This window comes from Desmodus rotundus, chromosome 11 (assembly GCF_022682495.2).
Source record: "Desmodus rotundus isolate HL8 chromosome 11, HLdesRot8A.1, whole genome shotgun sequence".
Taxonomy (NCBI): Eukaryota; Metazoa; Chordata; class Mammalia; order Chiroptera; family Phyllostomidae; genus Desmodus; species Desmodus rotundus.
Genome location: NC_071397.1, coordinates 68,612,492 through 68,633,809, shown reverse-complemented (window position 1 = coordinate 68,633,809; position 21,318 = coordinate 68,612,492). Strand labels below are relative to the sequence as shown.

Sequence of the window (21,318 nt, the reverse complement as noted above, 5' to 3'; positions counted from 1 at the left end):
TTGCAAAAGAGTCATAAAAGCCAAGTATTCATTTAAATATCACCCATTTATAATTGTATTTAGGTACTGTGAACTTAAAATTCATAGCCTTTTAAGATGTCATTCTCACAAAAAGAAATATAACAGGCTACTTATGAGACTACCTTTATAAATAAGGTGCTTTTATGCTCATCGGCTGCCCGCCCTGGCTTTTCAAGTGCAGTTCCATTACTGAAACTGCTCACTGCCACAGAGGATCAATGCGGTTGCCTGGCTGCAGATTCTAATCCGTGGCTAATGAGATATTTCACCCATAATGCAATCTCTGCAGACCCCCTGGTATCCGCTCTCAGATGTTAAGGATGCTTCGGGTTGCTGGTCTATTCAAGTGGCAGTGGTTTGGAATCTCATCGTTTGCATTAGTCCACCTTGGTGTTCTTGTCCTCTTTATTTATAAATGGAGTTGAGCACCAAAACAGTGCCTGGCACACAGCAGGCGTGGAATAAATATTTGCTGGGTGAAGTCCTTTTAAATTTAGTGCACAATAATGTATTAATGAATTAGCGCCACATCCAGAGTTATTAAACTTTCTCATCACATCTCAAAACAAGAACGACAACACCAGTAAGAGAAACAGGCATGAGCGGGGCATACTTTTCAGTGGCTGACAGAGAGGGTCCGGGTGGAGCTCGGGCTCTATACCTGTCTTCAGAGGATGTAGTCTGGATTGCTAGAATAGGTAGCTGACACTGTAAGAAGCTTCTCTGATTGTCAAAGATAACTCACAGCAATGATAAAAACATGCAAAGTGTTTTCTAAAGAACACATCCAGGTGGGATTCTAAAAAATTCATGTAAATCACGTTACCCAGGACAGTTGAAGTAGTCTTCTTGGACAAATGACTTTGAAATCTCTCTTTCTGCATTTTTAAAAATAGTGAAAATACGGATAAAAATCATTTTTCTGATGTGAGATTATAAGTTTCATGGAGCCCTGACTTCCCTAAAATATAACTCTTCTAATAGGATCTCCTATAGTTTCCAACTTCTCAGTGTGGGAAACTATAAACCACTGGCTTAAGTGGAGTGTTTAAAGGGGATTTGTTCATTTTTTTCTCTACCAATTTCTTATTTATTTTGATGAAACTATAAAAACTAATCTCCTTATGAAATTACTCTCTATTTTAACTACAGCAATTCTGTAGCAATATTAAGCCTTGAAAATGTGTGAATTCTCTTTTTTGAAGGGGATACCCTATCTATTCAAAATTGGCTGCTATTTTCCCGAAGAATTATTGGTACATGATGGCATATCATGAGCGAATTTATTGGCATTTTATTTTAACAACCCTTGAATGTTTGCATTTATGACTGTCATCTAAAAATTCTATTATAAGCACTGAGGGAATCAAAGAATTCAGTTAACAATGACTGATGTAATTAATATTTTATAAATTGTCATACATAAAATCCCAGTTTTTGCCTTTTGGAACAAGGAATGTGAGAAAACTCACACAAAATTGTTGAAAGCTACATCTAGTAACAACATCTTAAAGTAAGATGCATATCCTAAAACTGGGGATAGGGATTTCTAACCCTGAACCACACATTAAGTCGAAGAAATGCATTACTGTTGGTCACCATTTATAAATTATGGAATCCCTTCAAAACCTCCATAAGGCACATCTCATCACCTCAAAAGTTGGAGAGAGCAAAAAACTTGTTCAAAGTACTCAAAGGCAAATAAACAGAAGCCACAACTGAAGTCTAGGCTCCTTTGCTTTCACAGTCCATTTCTTCCCCCCGCCTCCCCCCAACATTACATTGCTTGAATTTATACTTCACAATGTAGATACTGAAGTGGTCTTCCCACCCAATTCATTTTCTCCCCACATAATTTAGTGTTTTCTTCGTTAAAATCACATCTTACCAGGTAACCAGCACTACTTTAAAAATCAATTGGGAAATTCAACAGAGCCGTGTCATAGGTGGAGCCTGCGTCTTCATTGCCCAGGTGTGGCCGCTAAGGGCGCATCCACCCATCCCAGCTAGTCTGGCTTGGAGCCAGTGCACCCTTATTGCTCTTTCTCTAATTGATAGTCCTCCTGTGGCAGGCAGAGCAATGGCTCCCCAAAGGTTGTCACATCCTAATCCCCAGAACCCATGACTATGTTATTTTACACAGTAAAAGAGGTTTTAAGATGGGATTAAGTTAAGTTCTGAGATGGGGAGATTATTCTGAATTACCTGGGTGGGCCCAGTATAGTCAGTCACACAAAGGAAGCAGGGATGGTGGTCAGATTGGAAAATGCTATACCTCTGGCTTTAAAGACAGAGGAAGGGGCCGGGAGCCAAGGAATGCAGGCAGCCCCCAGAAGTTGGAAAGGGCAAGGAAAAAGATCTTCCCTAGAGCCTCCAGAAACCACATAGCCCTGCTGTCACTTGATTTTAGCTCAGTGAGACTTCTGACCTCTAGAATGGTGAGGTAGTAAATTGTCCTGTTTCAAGCCACTACACATGTGGTAATTTGTTACAGCAGCCACATGAAACATGTACCCTTTCAATTTCAGAAGTGTCTTGTTTGTACAATAAATATAAGAAGATAGAGTTTACAACTGATTAAGCTCTGACCTTGAAAAGCCAACACACCACCAAATTGAAAAGCTTCCATGTAAATCTCTTCCTGGGTTGGTTTTGGGAGGTCACTGAGGCCCAGTAAAGCTTATTTCCTGCAATTTTCAGGGATTGCTATAAATTTATTTTTCTGGATTCAACACTGTTGTCAGGTAATAAAGAACTGAAATGAATGAGAACTTGTCAAAAGTCTTGTAAAATTAGAGTTTGCAGCAGCACTATACCATGTAGATAGTCCATTTCAGAAGCGGGTCATTTGCTTCTCCAGGACGTGGGGCTTTATTGCCCAGTCAGCACGGCCCTCAGCGCAAGAGGCAGAGAAGCTGCAGACAGTGGACTGATGGGTGGAGAAGGGAATGAATTTGTTTCCAAGGGTAGAAAGTGAGAAAAAGCAAATAATCAATGCTGGGCAGGAGAGCTTCGTTTAATCATTTAGTTCTGCCTGAGTAAGCAACATCTGCGAGCAAATAGCCCTGCTCTCCCAACCTGCAGATATTTATCACTAGACCAGAAAGCTTTTTGGAGTAAAGACATCGTGATTAAGTGAAAGAATAAACTATAGCTGCAGACGGTAGTTAAACCAAATGCAATCTTAGAGATTACTGGTCATTCATTCCTCAGTACTGGAGTGTGAGGCCGCTCACGTTCTCCCTCTCACGTTCCTGTCCAGCTTCTCCAGTGAGGGGGACTCGTGAGACAATCGATGCCACTTGCAGATGACCGACTGTTAACAAGGTTTCTTTATATTGAGCTGTAGTCTTATACCCTCCACCCTGGGGTGTTAGTTCTACTTGCTCGCAGCCACATAATGTAAGTCTGAACCAGTGGCTCTCAGTTCTGGCTGCAGGGGAGCCTTTTAAAATCTGGTATTTAAAGCCGCACTGCAGACCACTTCAGTTGGAAGCAGTGAGAGTGGGACCTAAGCATCAGTACTTTTTAAACTCCTCGGGTGATTCCAACGTGCAGCCAAGGTTGAGGGTGACTGACTTAAACTCTCTTCCACACTCTGCTCCTTACATAGTTACAGACACCTGCATGTGAATGGCATCTTCCCTTCCGCAGGCTGTGACTTTCCACCATCCCCTGAGAGCAGACAGGGCCAGGCAACCAGCAGCCTTGGCCAGGCGGCCCTGGAGAGGAACAGTGCTGGAAACCACCAGGGAAGACGGGTGGCCCAAAGTCTGTGGTGTGATGGACTTGGTTCTTCTCATGTTTTAAAAATATCACCAGATAGGTAATTGGACTTCATCAAAATGAAAACTTTGGTGCTTCCAAGGACACTAGCAGGTAAAGAGTCAATGAGATCTGTGTTATTTCTTAAAACAGCATGTGAACCAACAATTATCTTGAAAGTTTAATTTGAAAAAAGACAATAGGAATCAATTTTAGCTTTAAAAAAAACTATTGTGTTGAACTAATTTTTACCTTAAGGAAATTTATCTTTTTAACTAGTAATAAAATGTGTATGTATAGTAAAAAACGTTGCTTTAAGAAATAAAAACACCTATTTCACCCCCAAATGATGAATACCAGAATTTAATTTTCGGAGAACGCAGCTTCCCATATGATGGTGTGATGGGGGTTACTGCATGGCTTCCTCTTCAGCGAAGTTACTTATCCTAAGAAAGTAGTGACATACAAATGCTGTTTGGAGATGGATGGAGAGCATTAGACTTCACCTGGTTCATCACGCTTCTTGGATATCTGATGGTTGTAAATGTGGTCAGTCCCAGGTCTAGTGAAAAGTCAGGGGAAGCATGAGGAGCGGTACATTTAACTAGAAAGGAGCACTGTTCAGGGGTATCGCTCAGGTATTTGTTCTCACATTTGGAGAGCATCGGCCCCACAGGGGAGCCAGTTAGCAATGCAGACTCCATCAGACATGTCCCCGGTTCCTGCTTCTGTGGCTCAGAGGTATGGCCCACAAATCTGCCTTTTTAGCAAGTGCCCCTGGTGACACCAGATTTCCAGGAACACTGCTGTAAGGGACACCGAGAGCTGGACTGGATCTGCACTGCCCAAGAAGTGACTGCAATCCCCAGTCAGAGCAATAGATATTAGTCCTCTTTCCTCAAAGAAGATTTAAGAGATTCTAGTTCTGGAGCTTAAAAAGACAAAGGAATGATTGCTGAGAACTGAACTCTTGCTTAAGGAATGAACTAGATGTGGATGCTTAGCTGCAGAGAGGAGCAGGAAATGGTGGGTGCTGTGCTGTACCGACGAGTCCATAGCTACAGGGGTCTAGGGGTGTGTATGGGAGGGACTGTAAAGGAAGCCAGGCCTCTAGCACTGTGGCTGGGTGTAGCACGAGAAGAAGATGTTGTGACTTTACTTTTTACCCTTAGGATGACCAGCGTGCAATCAGGAAACCCAGATTGCACCATCCAGGCAAAAACAAAAACCCAACAACAATGTATAAACATTGCCCTGTCCTAGACAGTTCCTTTGAACGGTCATTTTTGCCACCACACTGGGCACACGGTCCATGTAAAGTAAGAAGTCAGCACTATTCCTGTCTACTGCCATAGCAGCTTTCTCTACCTCCTGTCTTCCAGACCTGCTCTGGTCCTCCCAGCTGCTACATTGTCTGTGACCTCTTTTCTCCCATTGTCTGTCCTTCTCAGTCTGTTTCCTGGCTGTGGCTCTGGCTTCTCTCAGTCATATTTCTGATTATTCACTTTAGCTTCTTTGCCTCTGGTCCTCTCAGGTACATACTCTTCCCAACTCAGCACTTGTCTGGGAACCTCCAAGCCCAGTTTGACCTAGCTGAAGATGCCCGGCCCACCGAGATGCCCTATCAGCTACCACGCCCACGTGCTGGTGATATGAACAGTAAAACCACTGGTGAAGCACGTGGCTAGAAGAGAGCAGAATGGTGTTTCTTCCCTTCTGCTTCTTCTTTCTGCTGTCGTAAAACAGATTTGGTCTCATCTGTTTGAATATGCCATACTTGTCCTTTTTCACGCTGGTCATAGCTCCTGCTGCCCTTTATCTTACAGGACTAGTTAAGCCATTCCTGTAAGACTTGCTTGCAAGAGACTAGGCAAGCAAGTGTCTTCTCACATACGCATTCGAATCAATTGTTAATACTTGCAGGAAGTGTAGCATTTCAAAGACAACATGTGACCTCCGTGTACCACCCAATTACTCTGGCCTGCCTTGGCTTAGGATGTGGGCAGTCTTCAAAAAGACTGCCACCTTTGAACTGAACCATTTCTTCTTTCCTCCAGGGCTCGCATATTCACTGCAAAGACTTCAAAATATCTGTTTGCATTCCTTTACTCAAACCCCCATCTTTTAGTAAAGAAACTATAGTTGATCATTGAACAACACAGGGATTACGGTTGCCAACCTCCTGCATAGTTGAAAATCCATTTATAACTTTGACTCCCCAAAACTTAACTAGTACTAGCCTACTTAACTGACAACATAAGCAGTTAATTAACATATATTCTGTAACATCATTTATCTTATATACTGCATTCTTACAATAAAGTAAGCCAGAGAAAAGAAAATGTTATTAAGAAAATCATTAGGAAGAGAAAATACATTATGTACTGTATGTAGTTATTCAAAAAATCTGGTATAAGTGGGCTTGTACAGTCAGGTCAAGCGTGCTTCAAATGCACTAATGTTTTCCACTCATATTTCCAGATTTGAAAACATGTGCAGAACAAAAACTGCGGGCACTGTGTCTTTTGTCTGTGTCTGTGTTCCTTTGGCAGAACCCATTTTGTGGTTATAGTTTGGAAATTGTACAAATTTCCCAGCTTTAAGCTGAACAAAGGGGCGCTTCTGGGCTGAATGGTGTCAGAAAAACCTGCCCACCATTACTGAAAGCTCTTTCCTCTCTGGTGGTGTCTCATCTTTCTCTATCAATGGTCTGTAGTTGCTGGTCTGTAAGGACAAAATGTTGTCTCTGTCTTTTAGTTGAAATGTAAATACCCAGGTCACAGGGGTTAGCACGCAGTTCCGTTCTTACCCTCCTACCCCCAATCAGGCCATTCCACATCAGGGGAGTCCTACCTGTGTGCCCTGGCAGGTAATTCCCTGCCAAGTGTCTTCTCAAAGGAGCACTGCCCCCACTTACCTTGTAGTGGAAGAGAAACAATCCACAGAACAGGCTGTACAGATCGGCTGTGAGCAGGGAGAGGTTGACCGAAGTGGCGCTGGTCTTCTTGATGACGACCGGCATGAAGCTGTAGAGACCAAACATGCAGGCGGTAAAGCCGACGTAGAGCAGACCTGCGGGAGAGGAAAGAGAGGCAACATCACAGCCTCCTGCGGGGACTCTTTGTGTCCCCAGTGGGTGAGAAGAGGGGCACCGTGCACACCAGTGATCACAAAGGGAGTTTTTCTTTCACTCCATTAACTGATGGTTAGTATTGGGTCATATACAGCTAAAACATAGAAAGTAAAAATAAATAACTCACTACATATCTGATATTTTGCTTCTAGGAGTGAATTCCTCTTAGTGGCTACAGTCAGAACACGGGGTCAAGGCTTCTGAATTCCATTCTCAGTTGTGTGGTAATTAACTTCTATGTCCCTGTCAAACTATTTTCATCTCTCATTTGTTGGGTTTTGAAAAATTTATTGTTGTTCAGTTGTAGTAGTCCCGCCTTTATCCCCTCTGCTCTCCCCTACCCTGGCCCCCACTCCCACAGTCAACCCCCGCCATCGTCCGTGCCTATGAGTCCTCTATTCCTGTTCCTTTGCTTCCCCTCCCCCTTCTTTCACTGGTTATCCCCCCACCTTCCTCTGACTGCTGTACTTTATTTTCAAGTCTTTGGTTCTATTTTGCTCATTTGTTTGTTTTGTCAACTAGTTCCACTGAGTTTTTTATTTGCAAAACAGAACAGAACTGCTTGGTAAAGGTATTGTTACATTGAAGAGATTACCTATCAAAGAGATCAGGAGTAAGTCAGAGTACTGAATTGGAATCTTAACCATGTGACCTTGGGAAGACAACTTCATTGCTTTTAGCACAAGGTGACCTTCCAGATTTGCAAATCCTGCTTAGCCCTACTGCCAACACAGAGAGACCTATTCCTGTATCCCCTTTCCTAGCATGCCATGGGCTCTCACATGTAAGTCGTGCTATTTCTAAATAAATAGGTAAATGCTTTGCAGACCATCAAACAACTAAGTTGTACAAAAGAGAAAGATTTAAAAAAGTGCCCTTAAATTTCTGTATGTTTGTCCAGTCTCTCATCCTCTAAATCTTTCTTTTTCTCTGATTATAACTAGATACATAATTGTTAACACTAATTCCATAAGTGCACAGTTTTGTCGGATCTAAATCTATAGTTTGATTAATTTTTTAATAGATGTTGATATAACACAAATGAAGAAAAATAATGCTCATTTCTCTACCTTGAAAGAATAAGGCATAGAATAAGCATAAGTAATACAATTCAGTGGATCTATGGGCTTTATAATATAATAAAAGTATCCAGCCTTTCCAAAGGAATTCTTGATATAATGTATCTACTGTGGGCCTTGGGTAGATTGCTTCCTTGAATCTTGTGAATTTTGGAGGATTTGGTAGGTACTGGACATCCAGCCCCTTTTACTATGAAGACCAGTGACTCTTCCAGAGAGAAGTTTGTTTTTCCCATGTGAAAAATATTTAAGGGTATAAATCATCATTTTGATACTATGTTTAAGGAGGGCCACATCTAAGCTATATACAAAATTATTTTGACCAGTAAGCAAACTCGGTGCAACAGCCCCCTCTAGTGTGGTGTAAGTGCCCCAAGAGGAAACCTGAATGACCACTTTCCTGGTCCATCAAGTATGGGCCCTCTTGTGGATATTCTGTCCTGTAATATCAGATGGCTTTTGATGCTCCAGCAGAAGTCTTAATTCTCCAAAAATGGTCAATTTTCCTGTACTTGGGTTGCTTGCCACCTATTACTCATTTTCCTTTTAACCAAGTTACTAAAAATACAAAACTAAATAACCTACAATCAATACATTAAAAAACATAAAAATTAATTCAGTATTCCTTTAAGGAATCTGAGGTTAGCAGCAAGATATATCCTTAAATTAATTCACTAAAAATAATCAAAGTTGATTCAAACACAATCTAGGCACCAAAGTCTTTTTAAAATTTATTTGTGTATTTACTTATTTATTTACTTATTTATTTATTTATAGCATCCCTACTGAATTAGAGTTTACGCGACCGGACTAGGAAGTTCCAGAATCCTACTCTTCCATTACATTACCTAGCATACCATGGATGCTCACATATTGGCTCTGATGTTTCACATTCACTAAATTACACATGCTCCGCCCTGAGCGCTCTGTGATGGGCTAGCAGTGCAGTGGAAAACAGGAAAGGCAGGAGGCTTCAAGTTGGTGCTAGTGCTGTGAGGGAAGAAAAGGGTTCTTTACGGCAAATGGTAGGAGGCTTGCTTTCGGAAGCGTGACTAGGTAAGGCTTCTCTGCAGAGGTGGCGTTTACCTTGATAGCTGAAGGACTAAAAGGACATTGCCACAGGAGGAGCCAGGGGAAACTGTGTTAGGCAGGGAGATCTGCAAATGAAAAGAGCCTCCAAAGCAACAGGGCCTGGTCAAGATGGAGGTGTAGGTAAACACACTTTGCCTCCTCACACAACCACAGAAAGAATTACAATATATCTCAAAACAAATGCCACCCAGAACCATTAGAAAATTGAGCTGTATGGAAGTCAGGCAACGAAGGATTTAAAGAAGCCACATTCATCCAGACGTGTAGGAGGGGTGGAGATGCAGAGATGGGCAGAGAGTGCAGAGAGAGGTGTGGAGTGGTGTGGAGAGGTGGGGGTGGTGGAACTGGCGGTCCCACATTCACACGTGGTCAGTAAAAACTGGGAGGGATACCTTGAGAGCCAGCGATCCCAGCCCAAGGCCAGACTGCACAGCCCAGGGTTCCACTGCCAGGAAGATAAACCCCCATAATGTCTAGCTATAAAAACCAGTGGGGTTTGGGGCAGCAGAAGAAACTTCCAGACTTTCAAGACACTCCACTTAAAGGGCCAGCACAGATTTAGAATGTACTCAAACACATCCCTCTGGGATTCAGCATCAGGGCAACAGTTGGAAGGGTGCCAGTTGTATACGGGGAGTAAGGGAAGTGATTGGAAACAGGGTGAGTGCTGGGCAAATCTCCAGAAACCAGGCAGTGGCATAGCCTGCTCTCTAAGTCCTCCCCCCACACAGCCAAAAAGCAGTGAAGTGGGTTGCTCCACCCTGGTGATTACCTAAGACTCTGCTCCATACAGTTTACAGGTGCTTTTTCTATAATAGGCCATGCTACTAAGACAGGGAGTCAAAGCAGCTCTACCTAATGCACAGAAACACACAGGGAGGCCGCCAAATTGAGGAAACAAAGAAATATGGACCAAATGAAAGAACAAAGCAATACCCTAAAAAAAGAACTAAATGAAACAGAGATTAACCAATCTCTGTTATTAGATTAGATTAACCAGTCTATCAGATGCAGAGTTCAAAACACTGGTGATCAGGATGCTCAAAGAACTCATTGACTACAGCAACAACATAAAAAAGACCCAGGCAGAAATGCAGGTTTCACTAAGTGAAATACAGAAAAATTTACAGGGAGCCAACAGTAGAGGGGATGAAGCCAGGATTCAAATCAACGATTTGGAACATAAGGAAGAAATAAACATTCAACCAAAACAGCAAGAGGAAAAAAGAATTTACAGAAACGAGGACAGTATAAGGAGCCACTGGGGCATCTTGAAATGTACCAACATCCAAATCATAGGGATGCCAGAACAAGAGGAAGAGCAAGAAATTGAAACTTATTTGAAAAAATAGTGAAAGAAAACCTCCCTAATTTGGTGAAGGAAATACAGATACAAGTCCAGGAAGCACAGAGAGTCACAAACAAGTTGGACCCAAAAAGGACCACACCAAGACATATCATAATTAAAATGCTGAAGGTTAAAGATATAGAGAGAATCTTAAAAGCAGCAAGAAAAAAAGCAGAGAGTTACAAAGGAGTTCCCATAAGATTGTCAGCTGATTTCTCAAAAGAAACTTTGCAGGTGAGAAGGGGCTGGCAAGAAGTATTCAAAATGATGAAAAACAGGGACCCACAACCTAGATTACTCTATCCAGCAAAACCATCATTTAGAATGGAATGGCAGACAAAGTGCTTCCCAGACAAGGTAAAGCTAGAGGAGTTCATCATCAACAAGCCATTATTACATGAAACGTTAAAGGGACTTATCTAAGAAAAAGAAGATAATCAAAACTATGAACAGTAAAATGGCAACATTCATTGGCTGGCATGGCTCAGTAGATCAAGTGCCAGCCTGTGAACCAAAGGGTTGCCAGCTCAATTCCCAGTCAGGGCACATGCCTGGGTTGCAGGCCAGGTCCCCAGTAGGGGGTGTGTGAAAGGCAAGCACACATTGATGTTTCTCTCCCTCTCTTTCTCCCTTCCTTCCCCTCTGTCTAAAAATAAATAAATAAAATCTTTAAAAGAAATGGCAACAAATTCACAACTATCAACAACTGAATCAAAAAAAACAAACAATAAGAACAGGAGAAGAATCGTAGATTGGAGATCATTGGGAGGGTTATCAGCTGGGAGGGAAAAGGGGGAGAATGGAGGGAAGGTACAGGGGATAAGAAGCAAAAACGCTATGTACAAAATAGACAGGGGGATGTTAAGAATAGTATAGGAAATGGAGAAGCCAAAGAACTGGTATGCATGACCCATGGGCATGCACTAAAGGGGTGAATTGCTGGAGAGAATGGGGGTACTGGGCAGAGAGGGCAAAGGGGGAAAAATTGGGACAACTGTAACAGCGTAATCAATAAAATATATTTAAAAAGAAAGGAAAACAAGAAGCCTTTGAGGAGTCTGTAGCAGGCAGCTAATAGCTGATCTATTGCGATGCATTTTTTAAAGAATGACTGGCTACTGTGCGGAGAAGGGGTTGGAAGGAGAAAAGCCTGCGAGGAGACCAGTGAGAAGTGTAGTGTCGCAGCCTGTGCAGGAGGTGCCGGTGGCTCTGCTCAGAACGGCAGTGAAGATGAAGGGAAGTGGCGGGATGTGTGAAGACTCAACAAGTCTGGCGATAGACTGGATGTAGGTAGTGAGGGGACAGAGGACATCAAGGACACCCTTGGGTCTTAATAGCTGGCTAACTTATAAACTGGGGGATTGTGATGCCATTTCCTGGTCTGGAGAGAAGTGAAGGAGGCCAGGTTTTCAGGGAGAATAAAAAGCTCCGTTTTGAGTGTGTTAAGTTGTAAATGCTTATGTATTCTCCTGGAGGATTTGTCCAGTAGGGAGCTCGATATATAATCGGCAGGCTCAGAGGGGAGGTGTGACTTTATAATCATAATTGGTGAGCCGAGGAGAGCAGGAAAACAGACACACAGTAGTTTTACTCTGCTCATCACGCTACCCTGGGGATGCTTCAAGCTTTAATATTCTAAATGAATTTTTAAAAACCGTAGAAATTAAATTTAGGGGGATGTGAGTGGAATGCATAAACCATCACAATTAATCACTTTGCTAGGTCAATCAGTGTTTTTGTGTGTGAATATCCTGTTTCGTGAGCACAGCGTAGTCAGCCAAATGAACACATGACCGAACTGACAGTGGGAATGCAGTCTTGTGCGGTCTGCTGATTTGCTGTTCTTAGATGGACATTATCTTTAATGCTCCTTAATGGATGTTAGCGATGCATCGGAAAGCCCAACTTGCTGCCCGTGCAGGGCTTTCAAACAAGTGACCAACGTGATGAAACAAGTGAACTGTATTAATTTTTGACTGACAACTCCATAATGGCCGCAATAACTACATTTACAGACAGAGCATGTGTAAAACCATTTCTTAATTGAATGTTTCCTTTCTCACTGAAGATAGAATTCATTCACTCTTGTCCTCACGCACCAAAAGACTAAAGACTAAAGAGACTGGAAAGAATACTGTCAGCTAATATTGACTGAGAACTTTCTATGGGTCTGGTACTATGTACTTTATCTACATTAATTAATTAATCCCCACAACAGTATAATGCCATTACTACTGTTACCCTCTTTATACAGACACAGAAATGAGCTTATAGAGCATATCAGTCAAGAAACACAGTCCATATCAGGCTCAATAGGGGAAATTTAATATGGGGCACAAGTTACGAAGATGTTTGAACAGATGACAGGGGAAACAGGGATGGTGAGGCAGTGCAGGGATTAGCAATGACAGTAAGTTACACCCCTGGAGCTAGAGAGACCCCGTGAGGAGGCCATGCTACCAGGGGTCAGGAGGTAGGGAACCCAGCAGAGGAGGCATCACGGAAGAGACTTAGTCCTTTCTGGAGACCCAACCCCAAACAGAGAGAAACAGTGAGGAGCACCTGCTTTCTTTCTCACACCCTCCAGTTTCCCACTGCTGCCTCCCTCCCATTGGCCAAGTCTAGCTGGAAGCCAATAGACAAGGGCAGTGTGACTGGGAAGTGTAGTTTGCATGAGCCTCTACAAGACAGAGCAGGTAAGGGCAAGAAGCAGATGGATCTGAGAGTAAACAGGCAACAGGCCAGAACACAGAGCAGGTGACTTGCCCCCAGGTCACAAAGATGACCTGACTTTAAACTCTGAGCACATACCATTATCTATAGTATATTTTATATTATATCGTATACTTTAATTACTATGAATAGAAATAAGGCCTTGAAGGAGTATCCTATTTGATTTGAGTGAGCATCCCATTTTACATATGATGACATATGATCTATACACATATAATATACACACCATATATAAAGATATGCTCTATACATGCATATGAAAGTATATGTTATGTGGTGATATGATATTTACATGTATATTGTATGTGTCTATATGTGTTGTATATATTTTATTTCATCACTTTCTTTGTGATCCCACTGGTGTTCTGCTTTTTAATTTCATTTGTTTTTTAAAACATTATTTTTAATTCTTAAAAATAAAGGCTAAGTAAGATGGTTTTTCAGAGCATATGCACGAGGCTAAGCCTGTAAAGGGCAGCAGGCTGGTGGGGCTTGCTGAGAGAGTACACATTAGTCCCACCACAGGCGGTCATGAACTTGGTCAAGTCACCTTAACTCCTCAGACCTCTGGTTCAACGTTGGTTTAAAAAAAAAAAAAAAAGAGGGTACTCTTGCTTGGATTGGTGTGGCTCAGTTGTTTGGAGTATTGTCCTATAAACCAAAAGGTTGTGGGTTCGATTCCTGGTCAGGGCACATGCTTAGGTTCTGGGACCGGTATGAGAGGCAGCTGATGGATGTTCTTCTCTGACATTGATGCTTCTCTCCCTCCCTGTCCCTTGTTTTAAAAGTAATAAGCATGTCCTTGGGAGAGAATAAAAACGAACAAACAACAGCAAAAAAGGTGTATTCTTAGTTTTCCTTAAGGTCCCTTCTGCTCTGTGGTTCCATTATTCCTCTTCTGGGAAAAGGTCAGCTGTCCTGGTTCAGCCTCCAGGACAAAAACAAAACAAGCATCGCCCACAACAGGAAAAGGGAAGGAGCCCCTCGCACCCCGCAGACTTGTGCTAGCTGACCCACAGCACCCTTTCCTTTCCCCCGCCATCGGACGTTCCATCAGCTTACATTTGTTCACACGTCCTTCAGCACAACACGGCAAATGGGGCAAACAGAGTGCTTAAGTTATTTATTAGATTTTCAACTGGGACTTAAACACACCTTTTCCCCATGGGGACGTTTTAGCACCATTAGGTCATACATTTTCCTTAAATATGATGCTTATGTAACCAGACCCAGTGTTTCTGTTCAGTAGAGTAAAACAAAGAGATAAAAACAAACAACAAAAACTGTTATCTTCTTGCTTTTAATTGCTTTGTGTCTTGCAATTGGTCAATGTTATAGGAAAATAATAGAATATGTTTTTTAAAAAATGCCTTCCACGTCCAGAAAATATAAAACACATTTATTATTCCACAGTAGGAAAGAAGCATCTTTTTACTTTGAGGAAGTAGCAACCATGGGAGCTGCTGGGGAGACTGTCTGAAGGCAAGTACTGAGATGGAGAGAGGAAGGGGAGCACGCAGTGACAGATGGTGGGAGATGAAGACAGTCTAGATCCAGTCTCTTAGCAAGGAACTGTGAGCTCTTCATCAAGACACACAGAACAATCCAAGCTTGGGCTCTTGGGAGACTTCTCAAAGCGGCAGGGGGTGCTTTAGGAGGGCGCTGAGCCCCCTGATGTGTCCCTGCCTCTCTGATCCATGAGTCCCAGCAGCTGGTATGCCGTCTCCTGGTTCCCCAGAAAGTAAGTGCAATGTCAAGCCTAAATAATTCTGCCATCCTCTTGTCATTCACTTACTCACTTACTAAAAAAATATTTGTTCATTGAATACGTGCCTAGAAATGAGCTAAACAATAGAACCTTGCACAGGTCAGCAGGAGGTAAAGAAGACAAAGGTAGCCTTGCAGGAAAAAAAAAAAAAATCTCAAACCCAACCCTATCATTGCTTCAGAAAGAAAAGGATGAATATTTGATTTCCTTTCTAGACCATTTTGGTCTCATTTCCCATCAGGAATTAAACAAATGCTTCATAATGTGTTCTTTTTACCCAGCCCTTCATCATTTCTGACGGCAGGGGACTGACATTTTAATAGCTATATGAGAGCTCATAATAAAACTACCTTTTGATGACCCATTAACTAACCCCAAATTGTAACAGAACCTCGGTGGACGTGCACATGACATCCACACAATTAGAGGACAAATTATTTTTCTTATTGTTATTACTATTCACATAAAATTAATTTATACTCACGGACCACTGCATGCAAAGTGTTACCAAGCACAGGTAACATTTTGTTTCCTGGCACTGAGAGTCACAAAGGCAAATACGTCTGTCACCTGCAGCTGGTTTCTTTTCCCAGCTGCCCTCTTCACCTCCCCCCTATCTCATCCTCTCTGCTGATTTTCATGTCACTGTAGCATTCTATAGCCAAACTCAAGAGAAACGAAATGGCAGGGCTCTGGGACAGACACCAGGGCTGATCAGCCCTTGAAGTCACTAGAGATAATCCCCAGGGAGAGTCACGCATAATTTTGTAGTTTGCAATGTGTCTTCAGGGGGGATTATCTCAGTAGCAGGGGGCTCTGGGTGCTTTGAGGCTGAGGGTAGGTAAAGTGGTGCAGGGAAGTTTATGTCATTGGCCTCACACACGGAAGCAGAATTTGACTTAAGCTGTTAATTCCATCAGAACTCACATAAACTGTAGATGGCTCGAGCAGCCAGCGTGGGGAACCACGTGTGTTTTCACTCCAATTTACATTCACTGTGCACACAATTTCCAAGCACCCCCACAAGGCAAGCTCTGTGCTCATTGCTGGAACTCACGGGTCTTGGTATAGACACTGAGGAGATAGTTTGGAGGCTGAGGGTATTAAATGTCAGTCTCTTCTAGAATTTTCTGTGTGATCATTACAGCATCATCTAGGATCTCAAGTCTTGTCTTATTCTTTTTTTTTTAATTTAAGAGAAAAGTGATTTTTAGAAACCAGTGAAATGTGAGATGCCTTGGACGACTACTACCCAGCTTAAAGCATCTCTGGTATTTTTTACCAAGTCCATTCTGAGATCAATTAACTGTTCCTTCCGTGCAAAATGCTCTCGTCTGAAAAGGCTTTTATGAGCTCAGAACATCCATTACACTGTTTTTAGATTCTGCCTTTTTGTTAAGTTCCATTTGTTCCCCTTTTCTGAAGTGCCACTTTTAACGATCACTCCGTTCTGCGTCTCTTGGCTGGAGCAAATCTGTCGTCCCTGTCCCACCACTGCCTCAGGGCGTTCCGCTCTTCTGGTTGGTCTTTAACCTAATAACATACTTCTGTGTCTACACTAATGACATCCTGATGACGATAATGGGTAGAAGCTCAATTAGGAAACATTATGAATCGTCCAGTTCAGTCTCTTCTAGTGTGCAAGAATTCCTAAAGTGACAAGGGGATTTCATTTTCTTTTGTCCCCTGCATTCTAAATCTTTTCATTGTTTGTGCCCCACCCACACTACTCCTCAAACAGCTCTCTCAGGTTCACTAAATACAGCATCTTACCTATTTGCCAATCCCAGGGCACCTTTAACAGCTCCTTGTGCTCCATTATAGCTCTGCAAATTAAAAGAAAGTGGACCCGATGAGCAAGATTATGATGCACCCTACTTCTGCTCTTCACTTATCAGATTTATACAAATCATGAAGCGACCAATTGAATTGCACAACTACCTCTGGGGTCACAGAGGCAAGTCTAAGTTGGCAGAGGGAGGTTTATCCTCAAGGAGCTTGTCAGGTGCAGCCAGCAGTGGTGAGAGTGTGCCAGTAGGCATGGTGGAGCTGCAACCTCCCACCGACCTTCAAACCCAAGCAGTCTGCCTAGAAAAGTAAAATAGTCCTGAAAAGTAAATGGTGGGGCTGGGAACATTTCAGTGCTTGCAGGTGTAATCAATTTCCTGATTCAGCATTGTCTAGGACAGTGATTCTCAACCTTAAATGTGCAAAGAAGTCATCTGGAGAGCATGTTGAAACAATTTCCTGGGCCCTATTCCTAGAGACCCTGATTCCATAGATCTGGAAGGGGACCGTGGGTGTGCAGATGTGAGGGGTTCTTAGGTGATACCAGTGCTGCTGGTCAGAGAAGCACACTTGGAGAGCCACCTCTCTAGAAGAGGACCAGGAGGCAAGGCTGGCACCACTCTGCCAGGGTTATCTGGTTTCAGTGGGCCCTTGATGTATCCCATTGCCAAACTCACCCATATGCCTCTTCCATTACTTTGGTAGCAGTGTCTCTGAAGGGCTCTGCCGGCTCTAAATGGACTGCAACTGGAGCAAATAAACACTAGATCTCTGAATATATGTTTTGGATTCAAGAATAATAATCCATAAAACGAGCCATCCACCTACAAAATGTTGGTTCTGAATAGCTGAACCAGGCAATTTCTTTTCCTCTCACAAACCCAAAGCACCAAATTTAGGAGCTTTAAAATGCCATCATGCTTTAAAAATGAACTGAAAATAAATCCTCCAAGAGCCTTCCCATCTCCGCCGTGTCTTGTGTGCTCTGGAGCTTTTTACGTCTGTCTGAAGGTACTGAAACTTGGAGGATTCTTGGAAGCAGCCTATTTGCACAATGTGTTTAAAGTGATGGCAAAATGTCTTCCATAAATAATTTCAGACACTGAACCAATACAGTTACAAAGGATTTGCTTTGTAGAAGGTGATTTGGTGAAATCAGAATTGCTTGCTTTGTAAAAACATTTGGTGAAATTAGGCCGGAAGGCATAGATTTATTAAGCTCTTATGTGAAACTAAAATATATGGTCTTTCTTGATGAAAAACTCTACTTTATTTGACATTTATTCTCACAGCAATTTCTGAGGCACCAGTGATGACTTATATGTCCCAGTGCCAGAATTATTGCAAAGTTGATGTTTTTGACTTTTTGAGGTTTAGAGAATGTCTAAACCTAGACAAATGTCTAAGAGTTACATCTTCACCTATTTAAGGAAAATGAAAATGTTAAATTTCTAAGAGATGAATTTGAAATATGATTCACTCATGCAAATCCACAGGCAATAAAAGAAAAAATGTATAAAAGGGCAAATTGGAACTGCAAGATTTCTAGTGTCGGTTGTCACTAGTAAACAGAACAGCCCTGTTGGGAAGAACATCAGATCATTCCATCTACACTCAGTGTTTCTATTTCTCGAAGTAAAATCCCACTGGCTGGTTTGGGAGAATCGATGTACTTCTAATGGTTTCTTGTAAGTTATCTTCAAAGTCCATTAAAAGTTTTCCTAATAATTTATAATAAACTTGTTTAATTTGGGAGAAATTTACTAATTAAGATCATTGAGTTTTCAGATTTCATGTGGGAGAATGGTGACAGGTTCCCAGCCTTGATTTTTATAAAATGAAGTGACCAACCCAAAGCCAAAGAAAAATGTTGTCAGCATAAGTCCCACTGGTCTCTACTGTCTGTTATTTTCTTGTCATTTTTACTCACAATTGAATTCCACTGAAAAATGCCCCGAAAAGTCCGATCATTCCCAGGAACTCCACTCGGCTCAGCGTTCGGATGATGTATTCTTCCCAGACATTAGAGATACCATAGAGTGTGGCTCCTCCTAAGACCAGAAGGTCCCCTACCAGCTTATTTTCCCCTAGGAACCAAACAAAAAACAAACAAACAAGAAAAAAACAAGGGAGCTTCATTAAAATTTTCCTAACAAGAATTTAACATCAGCAAAATCAGTTACTGATGGTTATTCTAGTCTGACATTTTTACAGAAGTTCTGTAGCTTGCCAACTGAGATTTAGTAAAGTTTGTTTATGGGCAGTCAGATATGTTCCAACCGGAAGTCTTCCTTAGTTAAGAAAGGGGCCGGTTTCTTCTAGATTGCACCATCTCCACAAAGCCCAGTCTTCACCCAGGAGTATGTCTATGAATACATGCTAATACATGCACATATATGCTACAGGGCGCTTTCCAACAGTTTGGTGAACGTGATCTAGATCAAACAGGCAGTCTAACTTCCCACCCTCTGTTACACAGGGAGAGAAGCTAAACAGTAGTTGAGGCTCTATTTTGACCATGGGCAAAATGTGACCCTGCTCAGAAAATGAGAGTGAAAGGGATTATGGGTTGAAATTTTCAACTCCCCTAAAGTAACATAAGAGTGAAAATATATCTAATTCATTAACATTTTCCTTTTTTCCACAGAAAATATGTATTTGTTTTAAACTCAGTTTTGGTTAGTTTCAGTCTATGTCCAATTTTTAATAAATGTTGTACCCAGCTATTTCCTATACTTAGGCAAACTCTTTCCACTTCGGGAAGTGGGAAGGCCAGGAAGGAGAGGGGACATCAGCAGTGGGGTTGACCTTACTGGTGGACTGGCACCCAAGTAACCTCCAGCTCTGTCCTGCACAGATAGGTGACAGGAACTGGACAAATGTGTTGCTCAGGGACAGAAATGGTATGGAATGGGAAGGGTGCTTTCTCCAGCATGACTCTAAGGGAGAGACTCAGCTCGAGTAGCCTTGGATTCCCAGGTTAGCTGGAACAATCCAAAACTGTAGAACCAGATTCTCACTACTCATTTGGAAGCACTGAGAATTTTCTAGAAGTGGTTTCGCATAAAAGAACCCGAGCTGGGTTTGGGGAAAGATCTGTTCATTCATGCCTCTGTGGTCACCTTCAGAGATTATATATTCACTCTACATGGTGGCACTTTTCCTGAAGCAACTTCCCACTCCTGAAGGATCAGAGAGAAAGGAGAAGAGACCCCGCAAGCCAGGAGAGCTTGTTGGAGTCATCCTCGAGGCCATGGAGCTGAGACTCTGGATTTGCAAGGGCCGAGAGTCCTCCCTGGGGCTGAGGGGGGCGGTGAGGCCCCAGTGAGAATTCAGACGTTGTGGGAGGTCCCTGTCGCTCCTTCTGGGGAAATTAAGGTTGCTGTGACAGAGTGCTATCTTCAGCAATCTGAGTAACCTTTTTATATGTGTCCACTAGAAAATACTGACAAAACCTTAAATTTTAAGGAATCTGCTTGAGGAATAATCTGTAAAATAAAAAGAATCCATTACTAAAATTATAATGAGCGTGACTTGGTCGCTTTTTATTCAGGGACCATTTTAGAATTTTGTGATGACACAGGGTTATTACTATGAATGTCAATTATTGCTGTACTAGTGAAGTGTGGAGGTGCTGCTTAATAGAATTCTTGGTTAATGAAGTTAATTTCATCTGAATGAATTCAGGAAAGCTAAATTCTCATAAAGTATCTTAATAGAAATTAGGGGAACATCAGTCTACCTTGTAAAAGTCCTAAGAAAGGGCCAGACAGGTTCAACAAGTAGTCTCACCAATCTTTTATAAATTTCACATTTGTACAGTTGTGGCCTTTTTGTTAACTGGCCTTTGGCTATATGAAACCTACTCCCCCATACTTTGAGTTATAATTATTGGTTTTTTTAAATGCTCTTTTTTTTAAAGATCTTATTTATTTATTTGTAGAGAAAGGAGACGTGAGGGAGAAAGAGAGAGAGAAAAACAACAATGTGTGGTTGACTCTCATGTGCCCCCAACTGAGGATCCGGCCCACAACACAGGTGTGTGCCGTGACTGGGAATCGAGCCTGTGATCCTTTGGTTCACAGGCTGGCACTCAATCCACTGAACCACACCAGCTAGGGCTGAGTGATAGTTATTGTTAATAATAATATAATTTTTTGTAACTGTATGTTCAAAAGTATTTTCTAGTTATTAGTGACAAAATGATTAAATATTATTTATTAATATTTCACTAGTTAGTGTATTCATTAATTTTAAATCATTTAAAAGTGCATACATATACATAGTACATGTATACAAATTTAGTTGGTTAAATATAATTAAATTAACCAGGACATGATTTTATTCAACCATATTAGATAATGGAGTATTTGATGTAAGAAATTACTAAAACTAATATTTTATATCTACAATTTTTACCTATTAACTGCAAAGTACATGTTACTCCATGTGTTAAGCACAGTTAGTGCGCCTACCACCATGGTGCCAGTTTCTGTGCAATGTTCACCGGGAAAACTTTATCATACCCGGCAAATCTGCCATTTGTGTATGCGCGAAACCACGGCGAGTGATTCTGTTGTGCAAATTTGGG

The 21,318-nt window shown here is 41.9% G+C and overlaps 1 protein-coding gene across 1 annotated transcript in view; it reads right to left on the bottom strand.

Annotated features, from left to right (window-relative positions):
• SLC35F1 (solute carrier family 35 member F1) overlaps positions 1–21,318 on the bottom strand; it is a 348,943-nt gene that overhangs the window by 24,275 nt on the left and 303,350 nt on the right. The window contains exons 5-7 of the mRNA XM_053914101.1: positions 18,658–18,814; positions 16,713–16,765; positions 6,704–6,858 (exon numbers count right to left, since the gene is read on the bottom strand). Of these exons, the coding sequence (XP_053770076.1) occupies positions 6,704–6,858; positions 16,713–16,765; positions 18,658–18,814 (365 nt within the window). The remainder of the gene's footprint in view (positions 1–6,703; positions 6,859–16,712; positions 16,766–18,657; positions 18,815–21,318) is intronic.